The sequence below is a fragment of the Micropterus dolomieu genome, linkage group LG13 (genome assembly GCF_021292245.1).
Source record: "Micropterus dolomieu isolate WLL.071019.BEF.003 ecotype Adirondacks linkage group LG13, ASM2129224v1, whole genome shotgun sequence".
Lineage (NCBI taxonomy): Eukaryota > Metazoa > Chordata > Actinopteri > Centrarchiformes > Centrarchidae > Micropterus > Micropterus dolomieu.
This window is the reverse complement of record NC_060162.1, coordinates 27,026,474-27,048,352: the sequence shown is the minus strand read 5'-3', so window position 1 is coordinate 27,048,352 and position 21,879 is coordinate 27,026,474. Positions and strand designations below refer to the sequence as shown.

General features: G+C 42.2%; 2 protein-coding genes across 4 annotated transcripts in view; both read right to left on the bottom strand.

The window, feature by feature from the left end:
- The window catches only part of LOC123981564 (pro-neuregulin-3, membrane-bound isoform-like), a 580,451-nt gene that overhangs the window by 74,403 nt on the left and 484,169 nt on the right, over positions 1–21,879 (bottom strand). The gene's annotated exons all lie outside the window — the stretch shown is intronic.
- Positions 1–21,879, bottom strand: part of tln1 (talin 1) — a 72,233-nt gene that overhangs the window by 3,128 nt on the left and 47,226 nt on the right. The window contains exons 39-56 of the mRNA XM_046066493.1: positions 20,920–21,052; positions 19,552–19,653; positions 19,192–19,362; positions 17,556–17,801; positions 16,439–16,558; positions 16,173–16,319; positions 15,684–15,850; positions 14,045–14,228; positions 13,418–13,543; positions 12,774–12,890; positions 12,385–12,570; positions 10,985–11,092; positions 7,734–7,839; positions 6,042–6,166; positions 5,595–5,720; positions 4,186–4,248; positions 3,910–4,092; positions 44–169 (exon numbers count right to left, since the gene is read on the bottom strand). Of these exons, the coding sequence (XP_045922449.1) occupies positions 44–169; positions 3,910–4,092; positions 4,186–4,248; positions 5,595–5,720; positions 6,042–6,166; positions 7,734–7,839; positions 10,985–11,092; positions 12,385–12,570; positions 12,774–12,890; positions 13,418–13,543; positions 14,045–14,228; positions 15,684–15,850; positions 16,173–16,319; positions 16,439–16,558; positions 17,556–17,801; positions 19,192–19,362; positions 19,552–19,653; positions 20,920–21,052 (2,536 nt within the window). The remainder of the gene's footprint in view (positions 1–43; positions 170–3,909; positions 4,093–4,185; positions 4,249–5,594; positions 5,721–6,041; positions 6,167–7,733; positions 7,840–10,984; positions 11,093–12,384; positions 12,571–12,773; positions 12,891–13,417; positions 13,544–14,044; positions 14,229–15,683; positions 15,851–16,172; positions 16,320–16,438; positions 16,559–17,555; positions 17,802–19,191; positions 19,363–19,551; positions 19,654–20,919; positions 21,053–21,879) is intronic.

Genomic DNA, 21,879 nt, shown 5'->3' with positions numbered 1-21,879 from the left:
TTTTTTTTTCTTTTCTTTTGTATCTTTGGGATCTTGAACTCACCTGAGCAATACCTCCCACCATCTTACTCTTGACCACCACAGCCTGGTCGTCCTGAGCGTCAAACGCTGCCTTCTGTGCTGCCTTCACCAGGTTATCAGAGGCTCTCTTCACAGCATTTCCAGCCGCCTGCAACAACAAACAATGAGTCGGGATTTAAAAAATGCAAGTTGAGCGTGAAAGTTCACTCTTAACATTGGAAACAATAAACTGACAAAAGAAATCGGGGCCCAAATTCACCTTTTCTAAGCTAAAGCTAAGAAGAATGTTTTTGTCAAACTAAAAAGATATGAATAGGAAGATGAGGTGATTTCTAAAAGTGATGATTAACAGATGTCTAATATCTCTAACTATGGACCACAACTTCATAAACAGACTCATGCAGACACATCAACTGTGCTTCTTGTGAACAGCAACTCCTGGAAAGGGAATAATAACTTCCACCAGAGCTCAGACAGAAAACCATAACAGTTTTTTTCTCCTGCTTCAGTGCCTGAGAATAGCTGTAAAAGGCAACAAGGAGCAGCCTGCTGAACTGCACTCAAGGCCAAACACTTGTCTAATTGGGCCGCTCGGCTCTAACAAAGAAGAGTTTTCTCCTTTTGCGGCTCCGTGGGCTGAAATAAGACACTGGGCTGGCAGAGGACGGTACAGTCACACAGACAGTGAAGCCTCCTCTCTGCTGGTTTATCTTTGGATGGAATGTTACTGTTGGTCTGGCCTTGACATACAACGTAACACCGTGACGCTGCCTTTCATTTTTTTGTTTCGTGATTTGGTGTGAACAGACCCTTTATATTCTGTATTGAGTGGCCAGAAAATGTCACATTCCAATACACCAGCACAGCTGACGTCAGCCTCCAGAATGAGCACAGGGTTGAATGAACACCTCTGACACAGAGGCTATGTTCACTCACTCACCATTCCCTGCTGCACATGATGGACATTTAGTAGTTCACTCTACAGGGAGCACACACTGACATTTTGGACACTTTGAAATCGTCATTGGGTTTGCTTCCTGATCTACAGCTGCAGTGTCGCATGTTTCTAATTTACTTCAAACTAAAGGCTGAGCGTTGTGGGATTGGTAGCAAAAAGTTGTCTACATGCTGACATGCATTGGGGGACTTTCTGAAGGTATAAACTGTTCACTTGAATACAAAACAGGATACATAGTTCGGACACAGCCAGAGCCAAAAAACAAACTGAACATTTCAATGCTGCACACACACCTGCCAAGTGGGAAAAAACATTCATGTAGCCCCACTGGTAGTAATTCCTAATCAAACATATCATGAATTTCTGAGGGCTATGGAATATCCCACATAACGGGAAGAACTGTCAGCAAACCAATGGCAAAATGGCCTCGACACACCAGCATTGCTGGTAGTTACATCTAGTTAATATCCAATATTAATAACACAAATACATGTTCAACTATGCCTTTATTTGTGATTTATCTAGTGTGACAAGGTTAGCAATTTGGATTATCTATCTTGAAATCCATGGGACTGACATGTTTGGCTGCTGTATTATACCGCTTCATTGCAGGTGTTGGCAAAAAAGCAGGTAACTCGGTGTTATGTGCTGAATCACCTGCTGCGTTTCAAACAACCACCTTTTCTCGCAAATTCACAAATGCAACTGAGAGACTGTACATCAACACTTAAAGCAAAGAGTGAAGAGAGCAAATGCTGCTGGTGTAATCATAGATTGGAGGCTAATGTTTCCAGTTCTTGGTGCCATGGTTGGACTGGTGGATTGTTTCCAGAGTTCCTGTAGACATAAATGTATGGGAATTACTGTGGTGGCAGCTGCAGGCCCAGAAGAGGAGGAGATAAGCCACTGCTGATTGGATCAGAGAATATGAGATGGCCTGGGCAGGCTGATGTGCTCACAGCTAGCATACACACAGCCTTAAAGGTAGTATTTTGGGGTGGATGGGGTGACAGGAGATACTTGTAGTTTCTGTTATGTCTTGGGACTGACTGCCTCAGTTACACATAAAAGGTCACAACAACCTTTCTGGAGTGCATTATTTCAGTGAGCCAGCGCCTACAGTGCAGTTTAAGGAAGAAAAAGTGACACGCCAGCAATTTTACACTGATCTGGCTTAACTCTTGGGCTTAGAGACTGCAAGTTTATCCCAGAAGGCCTTAGTTAAAACTGGAGTAGTGGAGGGTGAAATAAATAGGCATTTACCAGGCAGGGAGTTTCTACATTACAGGAAACGTAGGTTTTTAGGATGTTGTTTGGATATTCAACATTAAACCTCTGGAGTGCCCCTTTAAAATACTGACATGCAGCAGTGTGTAAAGGGCACTCTTACCTGTGCTAAATTTAGAGCACAGTAATCCTGATGTAGCAGCTGTACAGATTATGCAGCTCACCTGTAACCCTAAACACTAAAACTCCAGCCTATTAATAGACAGTAACAGACTGTGTGCTCCCCAACAACTTCAGCTGCTGCAGGATAACTAATGTTATTGTTCCTTAGCAGGTACTGTAGCTCTGAATCATGTGTGCAGATGAGGAGGACACATCTCACTATCCCTCATCTGCCAGTATCAGATGACAGTATGACGAAGCAGGGAAGAGTTAGGGAGCTAACTTTGGACCTGGCTTTCCTTCTCGAGAGAAAATGGTTCTAACTCCCTCTGTTGCCATGGCAACTAATGCAGATTCAGTCAATTTTTCTCATCTGTACTGTGATTAAGTCATATTGAGGGGAGAAAAGAGGGAGTGGTTTTGATATACTGTAGAAAATACTGAGATAATTTCAAGTCTGGTCAACAAATTATGTGCAGACCCAAAGGAACAATGTGTTAGTTCATCTCTCAATACTGTCTGACTTCCCCACTGTGTCTGTGGCTCGCAGGATGCTGCCCAGCTTTGGTGAACTTGTGTTGCTACCTGGAACTGAAATAAATTTGATTATACCAAATTTTTAAAGTTAATTTAAGAAAATAGAGAGAAAGAGAGACAATGGGCATTAGTGGTCGAGAGGGAGCATACATGTGAAGAAACAGAGAAGTGAAACTGAAACTTCACTTTTTAATGTAATGTAGTCCAGCGTCATTCAGTGGAGTGTATGAACTACACTGCAGACTGGAGTCTCTGTTAACAGGGAGAAGCAGGGTGACAGCTGTCTCATAAGAATGGGTCCAACAGTATTATATGTGGTATTGGAGTACGACCAAGATGGCAGCAGCAGGCTGCAGCCAGTCTGTTTGAAGTGACAGCTGTTTCAAGATACTTTCATAAAACTGATTCCTATCACTTTTTGTAGTAATGTTTACAGACTGTTTATGGAGTTCAGTAGATACACTAATGACGCTCTTTGCTGAAGGGAAAACACTGCCAGCAAACACTGTTGATTGTCCCAAGTATGCACTTACAGGGTAACCTGGAGAGAATCTGTGTCTGAACCTTGTAGCCTCACTATTGGCGTCCCTCAGAGTTCTGTTCTGGGTCCCCTACTTTTTTCTCTATAGATCAAATCACTTGGCTCTGTTTTTCACTCACATGGCTTTTCCTAGTACAGCTATCCAGATGACACTCAACTTATTCTGTCTTTCCCCTAGTCTGAATCCCAGGTAACAGGACAAATCTCTGCGTGTCTGGCTGACATCTCTCAGTGGATGTCTGCACACCACATGAAGCTCATCAACAAGACCAGGCTGCTCTTCTTTACAGGGTAGGCAACACCCCTCCACAAACTCTCCTTTATCATTGAGAACTGTGGTGTCCTCGACTCAGACTTTTGTTATCTCAGTGTGATTTCTTGGAAGTTCCAGAGTAACAGCACAGTACTTTTAACAAACAGAAGTAGATGTGTAGCTTAATAAACATTAGCATGCAGTGCTGACCTGGAGTCTCTTCATGGTCTGGGAGTCCTGGTCAGCCTTGACCTTGCAGGCCACCAGCAGCTGAGCGGTGGAGGCCGCCACCTGCTTTGCTGACGAGATGAGCTTCTCCTCGCTGGCGTGTCCCTGCACCGCAGAGTTGGCTGCCTCACACAGGTTGTTGGTTGCTGCAGCAACCATTCGAGCCTGAGGAGTCAAAGGCATCGGTGGTAAGATGTTTAACTAAGAACACCAAAAAAACACCCAAATCTTAAATACACCTTAATGGAAGAGACTTACAGCTGAAATCAGCCCCTGAGACCACTGTCCATCATCCACCGCATTGGCTGGGATCGCTCCCACCTGGAAATACAGGAAAAATGGCTCAGAATCATACTGGTTTTATTATAATTTCAAGTCTGTGTAGCCAAAGCATTCATGGATATCAAAAATATAAAATGCGCAGGAGGGCATGTAGAAAAACAGGCTGCTGCTTTTTGGGAATTGGCATTAATTTAATTGGCATTAAAGGAACCAGTCTAAGTTTAAGTCCTATTTATCAGATCAATTTTACAACAATTGTTAACAATTAATCCTCCCTGCACAAGTTAGTCACAGAGTTCCCCAAGGTTCTGTGCTTGGATCAATCCTGTTCACCTTATATATGCTTCCTTTAGGCAATATTTATCAGTTATTAGGGGTAGGGGGAAAAAAACGATCCAGCATAGTACTGCGATATTTTCGGTTGTATCGATACACGGACGTCAAGTATCGATCTTTTATTATAAAAATTGTACATGAGAATTTTACTTTTTGGTACAATAATAATAAAATCAATAGCTTTTTTAGTTCACTAAAAAAAGTTTTCCTTTGGAGACACAATTTGAAGTTGTAAAAAAGGTAGTAAATTGCAATATCTCGCAATATGTTTAAAATTGCAATAATATCGTATTGTGACATAAGTATCGTGATAATATCATATCGTGGGGCCTCTGGTGATTCCCAACCCTATCAGTTAGCTAAACCTGCATGCCTTTAGGATGTAAAACCTGGATGACCTGCAATTTTTGGATGTTGAACTTAGACAAAACCGAAGTTATTGTACTTGGCCCAAACATCTTTGAGACGTATTATCTAAAGATATAGTTACTCTGGATAGTATTGCCCCAGCCTCCAGCACCAGTGCGAGGAATCTCAGAGGACACGTGCTACAATTAATATTCCTATTACTGTTATCATTGCTATTATTATACTTACTACTACTAATTTTTGTTGACATTTCTATTCTTACCATTACTATTGTTTTACATCTTTATGTGGAACATGTGTTGGGCTACTGTGTAGGTTCTGCTTTAGGTTTCTCCCTGGGGGGAGAAGGGAGTTTGTCGCCACTGTGGCCAAGTGCTTGCTCATGGTAGGGAATTGTTGGATCTCCGTAAATAATATTACAAAGACTATGGTCTAGACCTGCTCAATATGAAGTGCAATGAAATATCTTCTGTTATGAATTGGCACTACATCTGTAAAATTAAATTGATTTGTGTATATTATAAAACATGTTTTAGGTTTTTGTTCAGGGCAAATTATGGTGCACAGCACTCACAGTTCACCATTTCTCTGTGGAGGGTTTAAATGTTGCCTGCAGTATCCAGAATTAATTCCTGAATAGTCTCACAGAATACTCATGCTTTAGTTGGACTCAGACGTACCTTCCCTTGAGCCACCAGCTCCCTCTGTGCTGCTGAAGCGGCTTTGACGAGAGCACTGGTGGCAGCTGCAATGGACTTGGCTGCCTCCAGAATCTGCTCCTCAAAGTTCAAACTCTCATCTGCTTCCTGTTTACAAGAGAGGGAAACCAACGAGCCAATAAAGTCAATTAACACACTATGTTACAGAGCTGTGATGATCTGTGGAAGATTTATTAAGACAAAGGGGCTTCCTTAAAAAAGTGAATAGGGCTGGTCAACAGCATGGGAAAAGCTAGTGTCCACAAATACTTTGAAATGGAGGAATATTAAAAGGCTAACAGGGCATGGTCTATAGGATGGCGATCATTCATGGTGTGAGAAGCCAGTAGTACACACTGTATGTGACCCTGTGGGGAGGTTAACAGGCTGCTGCTGTGAATGCTGCTGTTCTGTAAAAAGCCCTCTAACCTTGGGCTTGGTCCTGGGCCTCAGCTGCTCCAGTTTCTTGGCAGCTGCTTCAATAGCTGCCGCCGCTCCCAACAGCTCGTTCTCGGCAATGACAGTGGGATCCTCGGGGTCCACCCACTCTGTGCCTATAACACACACACACACACACACACACACACACACACACACTCTATTAGGTGAATATGGCATAATGATAATGATATAATATGATATATAAACAGAAAGTTTTAACCAGCCTGGGGTCACTTTATAACTGCATATCATATAGATTGTCTAAATCTTCCAGATATATACTTGTTTTTCTTTTTTGTGTAAAGCAATTTGAGCTGCATTCAATACATGAACTATGCAATGTTATTACTATATTTGTGTACTATTAAAAGGTACTAATAGCAAACCCTAGAGCACTTCGCACTCAGATTATGCAGCATCAATAGGGCTGGGTTCCAATAACAATTTTCCATTAAGTGTCCTGTTCCAGGTTAATATAATACCAGATTTCACTAAGCTCTGAGGCTAATGAACCTCTTCTTACTCTTCTGTCTAAATCTTTTGCACGTAACACATAGTATCTACAGTGTATGCAGTGCATATTTATGTCATGCATCCATAACTTGCCAAAAGGCCAAATGCATAACTTGGCTGTTGGAATATGTGCTCTCGATGGTGAAACGGCATCTCTGATTGTCTCACATCTATTTCAGTAGTTGGAGCTTCCCAGGTAAACTTCGAAATGTCAATATTTCATGCTTTGCACCCAAATACAGTCATTCTTAATCAGGACCTCCAGTCAGATACATTTCATATCTTATCTTCAGGTTGGAGCAGCAGGTTTTCATGCGATGTAAAACTGCAGTATTTTTTTCCCTCTCTACCAATAAAAGGTGTTAACAGATCTCAGGAGAGTGATATATTGGATAGGGTGTTTAAAGGGATGCACATTTGATAGGTGAATTTGATGCTGAATTTGGATTGGATAAAATCCTGTTGAACCCCAATCCTGCACATCAATCACAGCTCTACAGTCCCATTTGCGTCATCTGTTAAATGAGTTCACGAACCTACAGCCACGTAGGCTGCAGGATTCAGTTGCAGATAATGTCTCCAACACTGGAGCAGAGGGACATTCATCTGTGATATAAAGGTCTGAGGATGACTTTCCCTCTATTTGATAGATGATGCATTTTGACTTGGGTTCAATGTAGTTTGTACATGACTCTTAAGAGGGGAATCCCAGAACAGAGCTGTGTGAAACTGTAGAACTCTAAGGGGGATATTTACTAATCCTACTTCAAATTACTGTCAGGGCTCATTTGCATTAAGAGCTCTAAAGAAGATCTGATGCAGGGCTATTTAAGACATGTCTTGTGCATGTCTGAAAGGGCGATGTACATTGCTCCCTCTTTTTTGATACTTCCACTGGAGGCAGAAGTTGTAAACCAAGTGGCTTAAAAAAGATCCACTGATCTTCTTGATATTGTACAACAGCACCATGTTTTCATTCATTAGCATCCGTATGAAACTTGTGTCTTATTACCATGATCAAAGTTCATGTTCAAGTGTTATCCCTACAGCTACGTCCAGACAGATCAATAAAGATGCTGACTCCATTAAATGTAAATGAGCCCCAAAGGAACAACTGAGGAATGTAGTTTTGTTCTGCTCTCTTTCTGTTGTTGAAGGTTAAAATACCTTTCATGGCCTCTGCAGCCTGGATGAGCTCAGTGACAGAGCCAGCCACACGCTTGGAGTAGTTGGCCAACTGTTGCTTCAGATCAGGAGAGGGCTTCTGGATGATCTGTGGGTGAAGGAAGAACAAGCCTTAACCTTTAAATAATTCAATGTTTTTTCATTCACCTTCTGTATTACTGATGCCCACCATGTTTACTTAAATTCCCAAATATCAAAACCCAGCTTGTGCTAAGCTAATGCTACGATAATAACAGGTACATGTACATGTGTGTTTGTCTCTTTGCGCCATAATACCAGGAACAGTTAAGAGTTTCACACATGGTATGACAAGGAGCACTCGGGGTGGAACACCTTACTAACGCTGCATGATATGCTTTTCTCTTTTGGTTGTGACCATCTGTGTACCCGTACCACCCTGGGGAAGAAACTTCATTACAAATGAATGTGTCGTGAGCATGTCAGCCCTTCGCACAAACGTCAGACCAGAGTACACATGGAGCGATCTGATACCCAACATACCAGATTAAATGTGCATGAATTACATGTGTGTGATAAATTGTATCTCTTTATTTACATTGTAAGAATCATGTTATCGCCCTGTGTTGATGCTGTTGTCATTTTACTTTTTATATGAGTGCATATAAACTAAATCCCAGATGGGACACCACTGCAGATGACGGTGTACACTACATGTGATCAACGAATGACAAAGCCAAGGGTCACGTGTAATGACAGCTGCTGGCATTGTTGCGGATCGTCGCTGATGAGACACAAATTTTGTTGCTCTTTTCATTGACAGACTGGTGCAGCGGACAGACGTGCTGATACGCAAGTATACCCATTCATGGCTAACTGTGGGCGTGGGAATCAGTACGCACAGTTCCACAGTGACTGAGGTTTATAAAACAGAAGGGCGTGTACGCACATTTAAATCTCTTAAATATGATGAAAATGATGCATATGCATTCCTCTACTGTTGAGAGAGGCTTTGTATCTGTGGGATAACATTATTGCCTCACTCACCCATATTCATTAGTAGAATCAAGTGATTCTAGGGGCACCAATGTGACCACAGATGTATCAGATGTCTTCAGTTAGCTTTGTCAGTAGAGACTCCTGCATCTAATGTATATGATAGGGCGGGGAATGAGAGAGTCAACCAATAAAGATTAGTTTGATTTATAGGTGCTAAGATGTGTTTGGGTTTCAGTGAGTGTCCTCAGACTGTCCTAGGTGGACATGCAGGATTCGGGCTGGAAAAGTGTGCGACAGGTGCAGGGCATTAACAGGGCTCAGCCCATACCCAGCTCAAGTTTATTCAGATGTGTTGTCATGAGAAGATAGAGGCGAGGACGTCACTGCGCAGGAACGCATGCAGCGGGCCAAACACATCCGCACACTGTACACCAACAAACCGACACACACATGTTCAGTCAGCACAGGTGCTGAGAGAACGCGAGCACCTGATGAGGCAGGGGGAACAGTGGCATGTTCTGGGTTACACAAATACAGACTACTAACTCCATGCAACAGTTCTACAAAGGGTTTGTTCACTTGTGATGTTATAAGGTTTAAAGGTTAAGAGGTCTCACTGTGCCGTGTGTTCACTTGATGACAAGACATCAACAAAAACCAAAAGCATGTCACTCAGCAGCATGCTCAGCAGGTCAGTGGTAGTACTGTATTCCCCCCAGAGGTCAAAGACCAGAGAGACTCAGTGTGGACAAGCAGGCAGGTTGTTGTTCTGTTCCAACCATTCCAACCACCAGAGGGCGGGACCACAGGCTCAGATCACATCTACACTGCCTGGAGGAAGTGCTGCACTCAGTGGTTCTTGATTTTTTTACACTTCACATCGTCGTCATCACAGTGGATGGAATTATGCCTTTTTTTGACGCCATTAACAGAAAATATAATTCAATTTCAAAACAAAATCAAACATCTACCAGTTTATATGGAAGGTATATAATGATTTGAACTGTACATGCTGCTCAGTCGTTTCAGCTCTGTTAAGAGCACATGTGTCACTAAGTTTGTGTGTCCTCCCTGATTTCTTAACGACTCAACTTATCAGCCAACATGGATGAGAAGTCCTGAAGGTGCCCAGCAAATCTGACCATCTTCAGGTCTATGGCAACTGAAATTGTGTGATACGGGCAAAAGCACCAGAAAAAGCGAGGTGGACCATGAATGGAACCAGGAACCAGGCAGTTATAAGACACCATTTATAAATTTGAGGCTTGGAGAGCAGAATATCCCTTACTGTACACGCGACTGAGGCGTCACCAGGACGGAGCACCACATACATGTGATCTGATCAGAACGGAGGGGAAATCAGCTGACGGTGCGACTACACACTCTAACATCAATCTAAAGATATATAATCACTGCTGACTGTCTCAGAATATGTATGAACACATCCAGCTAAGTCAGATTTTGTCTCGACTCTTGACAACCCATGCAGACACCTGCTGGTGCATAACCAGCAAACACCCGCGTCCTGTCCGCGAGCAGAGCTGGTCTGACATCTGCTAACGTGCCCGGAGGCATTCTGCAGCATTGTTGTGGCATAAAGTATTCAGGGAAGCAATCAACCAATGCAGCCTCACACTTGTGCAGGTCAGTCATGTGGTGTACTCACCGGCTTGCACCCACATCAGTGAGCCACAAGTTTAAAGGAACATTGACAGAGCGTTGGGAAAAGGAAAGAAAAGAGGTCATCAAACACATGACACCTGAAATAAGACGTATAGAGGAGAGGTGTGTAAGCATGCAGCCATCATGCTGTGGCCCCTATAACTGCAAGCTCCAAACTTCTCTGGGATCAAATCATTTGTTTGTCGTTACCATAATGGAACACTGGAACCACAAGATTGAAAAATGACATTTTAAATGGCTTTAGCTCGTTAGAGACTGCACAGTTTAAGATATTTTGGCACAATAACAATTACTCATGGCTAGAATGTTTCCAAGTTGATCCTAGGACTAGTGGAATGAATGTACACAGGGTCGTATAGTTATTAGCAGAATATGTGGGTATGTGCGAGGGAAGAAATGGTCACCGTGGCCGTAGCCACGCTGTGTTAGTGGTTGTGATATGGCTGCGGTCATGCAGGGCTGCTGCGGAATTCCTGCATTTCGACTTCTTCTCTCTAAGTCGTGAAAGGTTTTAAGGTAGTGGTGTACAAATGGCAGCACTGTGAACTATATGTGTTAGTGTGTTTGTGTGTATGTGGGTGATTATGTCTTACCACCAGCACATGCTCCAGCAGTCCCAGATATCCGGACGCACATTCTTTGCCGTAGCGCAGAGCTCTCATCTGGACATCCTTGCTCACCTCTGGGTGGTAGGCTGCTTGCTGAAAGTGCAGACAGACAGAAATCAACTTCTGAACCATCAACTAAAGACAGTATAGACAGTATGCCATGTTGCATGTTGAAATGCTGTGCTTCTAATGACAAAAAGAGGAAATAGCTGGACTTAGTGAACAGTATTTTTGAGATGGACCAGTACAAAGACTTGCAAGTTGGCAAGAAACCATACCAACCCGACTGAAATGTGATAACATTATTCTAAGGTAACTTTGGACCAAAGATGACAGAGAAGTTAAAAAACTATAGCTCCAGAGGAACTACAGATATTGTATTGGTTAAATAGGTGGATGATTTTGCTTTCAAAACCACTGTGTAGTTTATAAATCATAATGTAGTAGTGAAATGATGAAAACTTGTGACCAACAACTGCAAGAGAATGTGTGTTATAATTGGTGCTTTTAGGAGCATAAGTAGCACGGTGGTGCACATGTGGATCACTTGGATATAGGTTATACGTAACAGTACATGACATAAGCCGTGTTTTCCATCAACGTTTTTTAATGCGCATTTTGAAGTATCGCATAACAGCAAAATTCGCGAATAAGTTCAGACGTATTGGACTGATCAGCTGTTTCTGCTGTCGGCGTTTTGCCCGGTTGTGCAGAGTTCTGCATACCTGCGAGAATTTCCTGGACCTCGCGGCTGGTAACGCTCATTTGTGCTGAGAAAAGAGGTGGATCCAAATCAGGACAGGTAGCCTTCATCATCTGTTCTGTTGAATTTTGCATTCACCTCTTGAAGGTCCTTTTCAGACCCTTTGCTCTGCACGCTGATCACACGGGGTTATCACCGCATATTTATCACCATTGATGAACTCCACAAAGGATTTTATAGCTTTTTAAAGCATTATCTGGAGGTGCATGCAATTCTCGGCAGGCATGCAAAACTCGGCATAACCAGATATTCCCATAACGTGTGGAGACATGGCTGGCAGCAGTTTGCCCGCTTGAAATCACATTTGCAACAAACCAGCTGATGGAAACGCACATATTTCACAGTATCTCTTTTTTTTCTCCTCTTTTTTGCGACATTTCAAAACTACGCTTAAAATTCGCATGACAATTAGATGGATACATGGCTATAGGCACGCTTGTCTTTTTTGGTTAGTAAGTGAAATTGGCATTCAGTATTTCGTTAGAACACAGTCCTGTACGATTCAGAATAAGGTTTGTTTTAAAGCTTTCAAGAGCTCGGGCTCAGAAGACCGCCAGCTGCTCCTCTCGTCACTGTGCTGCGGCGTGGACCCACAGACTCCGGACATGAACCTCCGGTGTACCTTGCAGGAGTGCAGCATGTCAGCGATGGCCCTTCTGCTGAGGTTGGCCGTAGCAATGATGTCTTCCTGACGACAAGAGTTCCCAGCAGCCACTGCCTTCGCCGTTGCCATAGTGATTCCTTTAGTCGTGCGAATAAACTCCTCTGGCGTGGTCGTCTTTGGTGGTGGGTCGGAACTGCTGAACACCTGTGAGGTTAAACCACGGGGACAGTTAGTGAGACACTTGATAGCTACAAAACAGCACTAGTTCATCCTTTAATCAAGTGACTGTTATGCAAAAAGATGAATCCTTCTTGTTGGAAGGGGCGGTAGTGAAGAAACATTTATTCCAAATGTTGACCAAGACACTGACCACACAACATTTCCATTTAAAGAGTGTTATTACTCACAGTCAGCTCCTGTTTGATGTGTTCAATTGTAGCCTCCAAAGCTCTGGTCCCCTTTGTGGCTTCATCCTCCACTGCCTTCACTGTCTTCAGGAGGGATGTCACGTTGGTCACCATCACCTACAGTAGCCAGGTCAGACAATGTGCCAGAGATTAGAGTGATGGCAAGAAAAACACTGCTCACTGATGCATCTACAGGTCTTGGTTCGGTTCTCAAAATACGCCGCAGTGAGTAGTGTCCACACAGTCCAACAGATGACAGTGCTGAGATAGTGCTCTGTGGATACTTGTTCACGTGCTGTGCAGATTAACAGTATTCAACATACGATGTGGGAGACAGGTTAACTCGGAGCGAGCCTCCAAAGAAGATTCCAGCCTCTAACGGGGTAGACTCGGGACTCAACTAGCTCCCATTAAAGATGTCGGCATGCTCCAGGTGCTTTCTAAAACCGACAATCCAACCATAATGCGTACCTTGCAATGTGATTGGCCAGCTGTGCAGAGGTTTGAACTTCTCTCTCAAGCTCTCTTTTTTAATCCATTCAGCCTCCTTAAGTGCGAAGCAGGAGGAGAACAGAGCACTCTTTGGATCTCCAGAGATAAATAAAGGTCAAAGCAGGGTCTCACCTGGTCATTTTGTATCTTACCTTAGCAGAGTTCTTAAGTTGCAGCATGCTGGGGTCATCGTGAGGTTTGCCTGCTGCTGCCTTGGTGGCGCTGATGAGGTTACTCAAAGCTTTGGCCACATCTTTCACTGCATTGATCAGGACCACCTACAGAGTGCAGAAGCGTTACTTTACAGTTTCATTTGATGCCTTCACATAGGAAGTGAATGGACCTAGACACAAAGCAGCAGTTTCAGTGGCTGGATGTGGGTTAATAAAAGCTTGTGGTCTGCACCTGCCCTCCGATGAAACAGCCTATAGAAATATAGAATGAAAACTATATAAAAAATTGGGACATTGTTTTGCTTACTATTCTTTTTCTTTATGACTGTATCAGTTTGTTTCATTTCTATTACAGTATCAAAATCTAAATCTATGTGATGCCTGATTAAAATCTGTTCCAGCTATCTGCTTATTGGCTGATCACACGGTACACGGTGATGTCACTCTCTAGGTTCAAGTTAGCGTATTTTGTGATAAAAAAAAACAAAAGGGATTTATTTGGTTGAAACATAAGATAAGACAAGCTAAGATAAGCCTTTCAATTACTTTTTGTCAGTGGATCGGTTTTACAAAACGTAGTCATAAAATCAGTTCTGCTGTCTGTACCTGGGTCTCTGGGTCTTCAGAACCCAGGCTGGCAGCTCCCAGTTTGACCACATCGGCCAGTTTGGTGATGGTGGTCACTGAGGACTGGGCGGCCTGGGCCAATTTCTCCTGACTGGCTCCAGCACCGGACACCAGCAGCTTGGTGTCCTCCACCAGAGCCTTGGCTGTCTTCAGGATGTATTCTCTGCACACAGGAAGGTCACAAAGTCACCAGCTATCACAGAGGAGGTTCAATAATGCAAAGGTGATGCACATAAAGAACATGAACCATATGCTACAGTATATCATTACACATCTCCAGATTAAGTTTGCAAAATCTTATTATTCCCCTTTAATTGCTATTTATTTCAGATGTATGAGTTAGTAAGTTTCGTCATCGAAAATATTGTTTTCATAAACCACAATCATCTGGAACAGTCAACCAAGTCAAGTGAAAAGGGAAAATCCTTAAAGTTGAATGGCTTTCAGGTCCTTTTTTTTTTTTTTACTTTCTCTTCCTTGTTTACACTGTGTTTGTATCACTGCATAATTAGGGCTGCCTCAATGACCATGTGAATACGACCTACATGTTACAAAAAGAGCCGTCTATTTGGCATCACACAGTACGTTCAAATCATACATGTTCAAATCATACATGTGGCTTTTCATAACCTTTGGCCATATTATCACAAATATAACATACGCGGACCCAAACCCTACTTCCAATATATTCAACTGTAAGAAACCATTTAAATACAATAGATAACCCCATTTAACTGTCAACAGTAGACCAGAGAGATGAAAGTACTGTTTTTATAGTGATGATATAGAAACTGTTTCTGGTTAAAAACAAGAACCTTAAGGTCCGTCTCCGTAGGGATCCTTTCCACAATGTTGTCAAACACTTAAAATAACAATCTGAGCCTGTCAGTGGCAACAACATGCACTTTAGTGGCCATACTTTCATGAGGCACAACAATGAGAAAACTTCTGTTATGAATTAGCGCTTTATAAATAACATTTAATTAAATAATTAGAATCATTATGATTTGAATAAGCTCTCTTCCAAATCAGGCTCTTAAAATACGAGCGGAGAGTTGTGTTCTCGCAGTGCTTTTATAACACTTGACTACCCGGTGTTATGGATGGAGACACCAGGGGAGGACTGGCAGGAACAGACGGTCCAGAGAGAATCATTAGTGGAAAGAGAAGTTTTAACAGACATACAACCTTTTAATGAGAGTATGAAAGGCCTTTAATAAAGGCTACCATTATTTTGGATGACAGAATCTCTCATTACTCTTGATTCTGTCTCTCAGGTATTAATATCATAATCAGAATTGCTGCTCCCAGCCAAGACTGTACTTGTATTTTGTCACTTTTTTTCTCTTGTTTTGTACCATTGTTGTGATATAATGTTAAGGTACTGCTCTTGTGATGTATTGTTTTAGTCATAAAAAAGAGAATGAAAATAGTGAAAATGGTGTTAATGGACTTGATGTTATTTTTTCAAATGAAACATTTTAATTGTTATTAATGGAAATGAATTGCAAGAGATCCCTTCTTTGTTTTATCCAAGACATCTTACCTACAGGGATCAATGATAGTTTCTCCTACTGTGATCGGTTGTTTCATAGAGGGTCTCTGTAGTGATTAGTACCTGTGGTCAGCGAAGGTCTCTGCATTCTCTCTGTTCAGAGTACCAGCAGTGGCAAACATGATGGTGGTGTCGAGGTCTGCAATGATTCCAGACACAGCGCTGGCTGCTGTGATGCAGGCCTGGGTGCCGCGGTTACCTGCCTGCAGGGATGCCAACACATGGGAGACCTGCAAGAAGAAGACCAATCTGTTATGAATGGACGTTGGACTGTGCATATCTTGCAAAGTGAAATTTCAATACGTCTTATGTGACATCTTCTGACAGTTGCAGTAAACCAATGCGTATATCTAAAAATATCCAGGATTGCCTCATTATAAGAACGAAAGCAGTTTAAGCTGCCAACCATGCACAGCAACATCCCCTGTTTGAATTCTGCTAGGGCCCTCCCTCACACCTTCATTACCTATCACCTGTTCACCATTGCTTTAGAAAAGCATAAAATGGCCAATTAATGAAAGAGCTAAGGTAAGTGTTTGGTTGTGGACTGACCTTCTCAGAGACTTTGCGGGCGCTTTCAATCAGCTCTTTCTTGGTGAAAGTGTCGTTGGGGCTGCACTGCAGAGCTCCAGCTTTGGTCACCAGACCTGTGCAGCTGTAACCCAGCTCACCCACCTGCTTCTTAATGTTAGAACCAATCTGGAAACAAACAAAGAGACACACTTGATCAATCTGAGCATGTAAAATATGGAAAGTGAGATGTGAAATGCGTAGCTGGCCTGGCCAGCAAATGCTGAGGTACGGTTGGTTTTATTTACCTCATCATTCTCTGCAGTCAAGGCTGCATATTTGGCCTCATTTGCCAGATTTCCAAACTCACTGGTCAGCTGGTTGGCCAATCCTCCGAGGTCATCAGGATTGGTGTTAGACTTTGTCACCTGAAGAGAGATGAGTGATAATGAGTGCTATTAAAAAAAACAACTATAAGTACTGATAACACTATAAGTACAAACAAACAAACAAATTCCAACATTAAGCAAATTCCCCCCCAATCAATACATTTCTAATGGATGTAAAGGATTTCAATACTTTTAAAAAAAAAATTAGTTTTCATGATTCCTTTTTTCCCAGATATTGTAATCATATTGTGCTGGTTTATGAACCTTTCCCCCTTTATCTTTTATTAAACAAGCAGACCCTGACCAGGTCACAGTGGGTAGGATGTTGAACTGTCATAACTTTGATATAAAGTAATGTTATATCAAAGACTTTACTTTCAATAATCTCTGTAACTGTCCTCACTCAGGAGACTAACTCCGCCTGAAGTGAAGGAGGTGGGTCTATTTTTAACTTGCCTTGTTCCACATAGAAATAAATGGGAAGCGATCAAGATAACAGGGGTGGGGTCTGATGCAGATCACAGGAGTCGGGGCTGATCATAGACTGATTGCTGACGCAGATAACAGGGGTGGGGTCTGATGCAGATATTAGGGGCCTTACTGTTGGTGGGCTACTAGGTATGGAAGGGGCAGGGCTGGGACTGACTGTAACGGAGGCCAGTTTGTTTTTTGGATCTTTCACCTCAAGGACCACTAAACTGACACATATTAGATCACGGACCCTGTTTCCCTCATTGATTGCATTTTTGTTTTTAGATGTTTTATTAAAGAAAGTGTATGAAACTTATGAATAATATAGTCATACATTCGATCTTTGTGTTACTTATGGATTGGATTATAGTTAAAATCGACTATTCCCCTTTTTGCCGGGGACCCCCTGAAACCCTCTCAAGGACCCTTGGGGCTCCCCGGACCACACTTTGAAAACCATGACTTAACATGCCAAGCATTTACTACTTAGCTCGTCTTTTAGTTCAACTTTATTACAGTCACCAGAACTACTTAAGCCTACTGGATGATTCTCAAAATGCCTTACCATCTCCTGCACACTGACAGCTATGGCCTTGGCTGTCTTAACCATAGTAGTCTGGTAGTCCACAAAGGTGCCTTCAGGTTCAAGCGCAGGCGTGTCTTCCATTTTATTGATGGCATCAGTGATGGAGTTCACCATGCCACCCACTGCGCCTGCTGCACTGGCTGCCTCACCCAGAGTGGCCCCAAGGTCATCTACTGCTTCTTTCATCATCTGCACGGACTCCTCCAGGGCCTCCTGCATGTGTGCCTGGACAAGGGAAATCACAGGGCAATGCTGAAGTATTCACCCACACTGTTAAAGCACCACAATTAAATAAAATCCAACAAATGTAATCACATCAAATAAGCAAAATACAAACAGCAAAATAATAAAAACACATGTAAAATAACTTTGGGCTTCTAACATTAATAAATACTTTATACAAAGTCTAAAGAGGTAACCAGTAAAGACAGAACAGAGGTAATATGATCTTGTCTCTTTCAACGTGTTAAAACCCGAGCGGTTCCACTAAGTGTAGTTGTGAGAATGTATGTCTTAACCCTGAGCACAGCGATAGTAATAGACTGTGCTTGTATAGCACCTTTCTAGTCTTCTGACCACTCTAAGCGTTTTACACTATATGTCACATTAGCCCCTTTTCCACTGCATTGGTACCAGCTCTACTCGCCTTGACTCTACTTTTGCTTTTCCATTGGGCAAATCTGGTACCTGGTTCCCAATAACCTTGGTATGACCTCCGACCTCCAGTTCCTAACAAGGTGAGGCCAGCTGAGGCGATAAAAGGTGATGTGAAAACACTGCAGACGACTGATTGGTCAGAGAGTATCGACAACAAATCCTTGTCGGAAACAACCTAGCTATCAGCCAATACGCAGTGTGCAGCTAGTCCAGCAGTGTGATTCCAGCCGAGCTGCTGCTGCTAACATCAGCTCAGTTCAGGGGTTCAGTTTGTTTTTAGTTTAGGATTCCTTCGGTGTTGACCGTTCAGGATGGTTTTACCGGGAGTCAAATTACCACCAAAGTCATCTTCTTTCCAAAACAAACAGACCCAGTCATTCAAAACTGTTAAAACACTGACTAAAGCCTGTACAAATCCTTCCTGTCGGCAGGAAATGTGGCGTCACTCTGATGGCCAGCAACACTGAGGGGGTACTATACCTGCAAAACAAGAGGACGTGGCACCAAAGTAAGCCGAGAAGAGACGAGAGAGGCGAGTTCAGCTGGTACCATCAGGTGGAAAGGGGGCCATTCACCCCATTGAGACAGAGAAGATTTTGGCCATATCGCTCATTCCTAATTAAGCTAAGTCAGATTTATCATATTACCATAAGTGGACATCTGGACATGTAACCATTGCCACTTAATTATCAGCAGGATTATTTCTAAATATTGAGGTATGCTAAGTATACCACGGGTGTAACTTTCTTACCAAATGCGTGTGTTTTTAGTTAGATGAGCTGAGTTTATTTTGAAGTTGACTTTGCTTTTGCTGACCAGCATGAAGGAAATACCTGAAAGAACCGGGCCTCAACCTGAAGAAGCTTATTATTTCATTTTATTGGATTCTGTTTTTTGTTCTTGGTAAAGGTTTGATGCAGCTTTTAAGGATAGCAATGGCTAGTGCCAGCTTCAGTACCTTGGGATTTCCTCCAGCCTCCTTGGCAGTGTAGAGCATCTGCAGGGCTGACTCTGTCAGGGTTTTGGTCTGGTCTAAGACAGCCATCTGCTGTTGGCTGCTGACGATCTTGGACGCTGTGCCAATGGCTGCCATGATCAGGGGCTCAAAGTAGCTGGCCATCTGAGATACCTGTTCAAGTGTGTGGGGAACAAATTATACATGACGCCAACTTCAAAACAGAGTCCTTGAATTGAAAGGAAAATGTCAGGCTTGAACATGGTTCACCCAAAGTCAGTGTAGCCCTTGTTATTCTTTAGATAGACCACCAGCTGCTCAACATTTATATTACACTGTGTCAGCTGTTGTCCCGTGTTTTACCTTGTGTCCCAGCTGGGAGGCCTCAGAGCGAGCAGCCACAGCTACAGGATCAATCAAGTTATGGATCTCATGGACTGAGGCAGCCATCTGCTCATGGAGATTCTGCAACATATACACATATAAGATGAATAAATATACCTTCACTACAGTACAAACATATCTTCATTCTCTATAGTTCTTACAGTTATCACAGATGTCAGGCACAATGCACTCTGAGTTAGACAACAGAGTTTCCCTTTATCATATAACTGCTTATACACACTTCATAGATTATTAAACACAAAGGCAGACACAATGATAGAAACGCCTGTACAATACAGCTGCATGCAATAAATACGATCTTTATAGAGGTTGTACTAGGTGGTGGAGCTGCATTGAATATGTGAGCACAGAAGTTCATTCTTGACCTTTGGTAAATACATACTGCATGGAACAGAATAATCTTGACACCAGAGGAAATTCCTTTTGCTGAAGAACACTTTGGGACACACTAGAGAGCACTGAAAAAAGCTAGCAAGTGAAACTTGAGTTTAGGGTATTTTATTATAGAAAATAGGGCTGGATGATATGGCCAAAAATGTTATAAAAAGTTTCATATCTTACGATAATGATAAGTATCAAATCGTTATTTTTTTCAAGTTTAAGGGCTAATTTCTGCTCCTGAGTGACAGCTGAAGAAACCTTCAAAACAATTATGATAAAATCTTTGTCAACAAATATGCACGAGTAACATTAACTAAAACCTTTTTTTAGTTCTTTTTACTCAACAAATAATCTTCAACATCTTAATTTAAAAAATTAAGTCCTAATTCGTGTATGATTTAAGTGAATAAAATCAAACATTTATAGAATATTTATTGAACATTTGTTATACTGTAATTGAAAAAATGATATCGCGATAATTATTGTTACTGTTTTATTGTCCAGCCCTAATAGAAAATAAGGTTCAGAGTTCCACTTTCTACATTTTCAGAACTTTCCACTTCTTCTTCAGCGAGTGGAACTGGCCCAGGTGTAATCGGACCAAGACTTCTTTGAAGCAGACTAAGAGATTAAGTTAAAAGAAGAGCTATTGGTGGACTTTTTGTTCAAATGCATCAATTACGTAGTGGTAAATGCATCAATTACGTAGTGGTGCATGTATGAAATATAACACACAGCTTGTGTAAACATGCATCTGTTCCAACTGTTGCGCAATATGCGCTGACATAGAATTAGAATCTTTAAGATAACAAATTGAAGACAAGTGTGTTGAATAAGAGCTTCACCTACAACTTAACACAAGAGGCTTTCAGCCACTTTATTTGACAAAACTGGGTCCTCACAAAGCTGTGTGTGCGTGTGTGTGTGTGCACGTGTGCTGTTTACCTCCATGGAGATATCTTCTCGGGGTGTTAGATGCTGGCTAATGGCAGCCAGAGAGGCCTGATCAACCTCACGGATGCAGCCGTTCAGCACCTCAATAGCATCATCACATTCTCTCTGACCCGGAGCCTTTTCCCTGCACAGAAACACACACGAGATGGAGGATGTATGTAGTAATAAGTTATTAATAAAGCAAAAGGGCCCTTTGAGACTCTTATAACCCACTCGACAATGGCAAAGTACAGAAACGTGTGTGTGTGTGTGTGTGTGTGTGTGTGTGTGTGTGTGTGTGTGTGTGTGTGTGTGTGTGTGTGTATGTGTATGTGTATGTGTATATATATATATATATATATATATAAATAAATAATGTGGAAACCAAGTGCTTGCTCATTGTGTGAATTGTTGGGTTTCGGTAAATAACATTACAAAGTGTATGAGAAGTGCAATGAGATAAGTTCTGTTATAAACTGGTGTATATAAATAAAACCAAATTGCATTGCTGCAACACAAAGTAACTCTGCACTAAAGATGGTCTTTTAATTGGATATCTGTTGTGGTGTGTGACCTCCTTAAAAAATATGGCTGTGTTTTTCCCAATTTTGAGAAATATATAGTAGGCTGGTCCGATCAAAAACGCAACTTTTGAACTATATTTACTATAGTCAGCTATAGCAACCACAAGTTAAAAGTCAAAACAGGAAGTGGAACAAATGAGAAAAGGGGCAGTCCTCACATGTTTCAGATTACCTTCCTGTATCACTGTTAACAGAGTAGAGCCGGCTCTACTAAAGTAGGAAGTAGCGATAAGTATATATAGTTATGTCAGACTAGGAGATGATGGGAGGCAGCTCAGCCAGCAGTAGCGGTGGCAGTAGAGTTTACCTCATGTTGGTGATGAGCCTCTTGATGGAGTCAGACACAGTTCGGGAGTGTCCGGCCAGCACAGACCACTTGGGGGGGTCT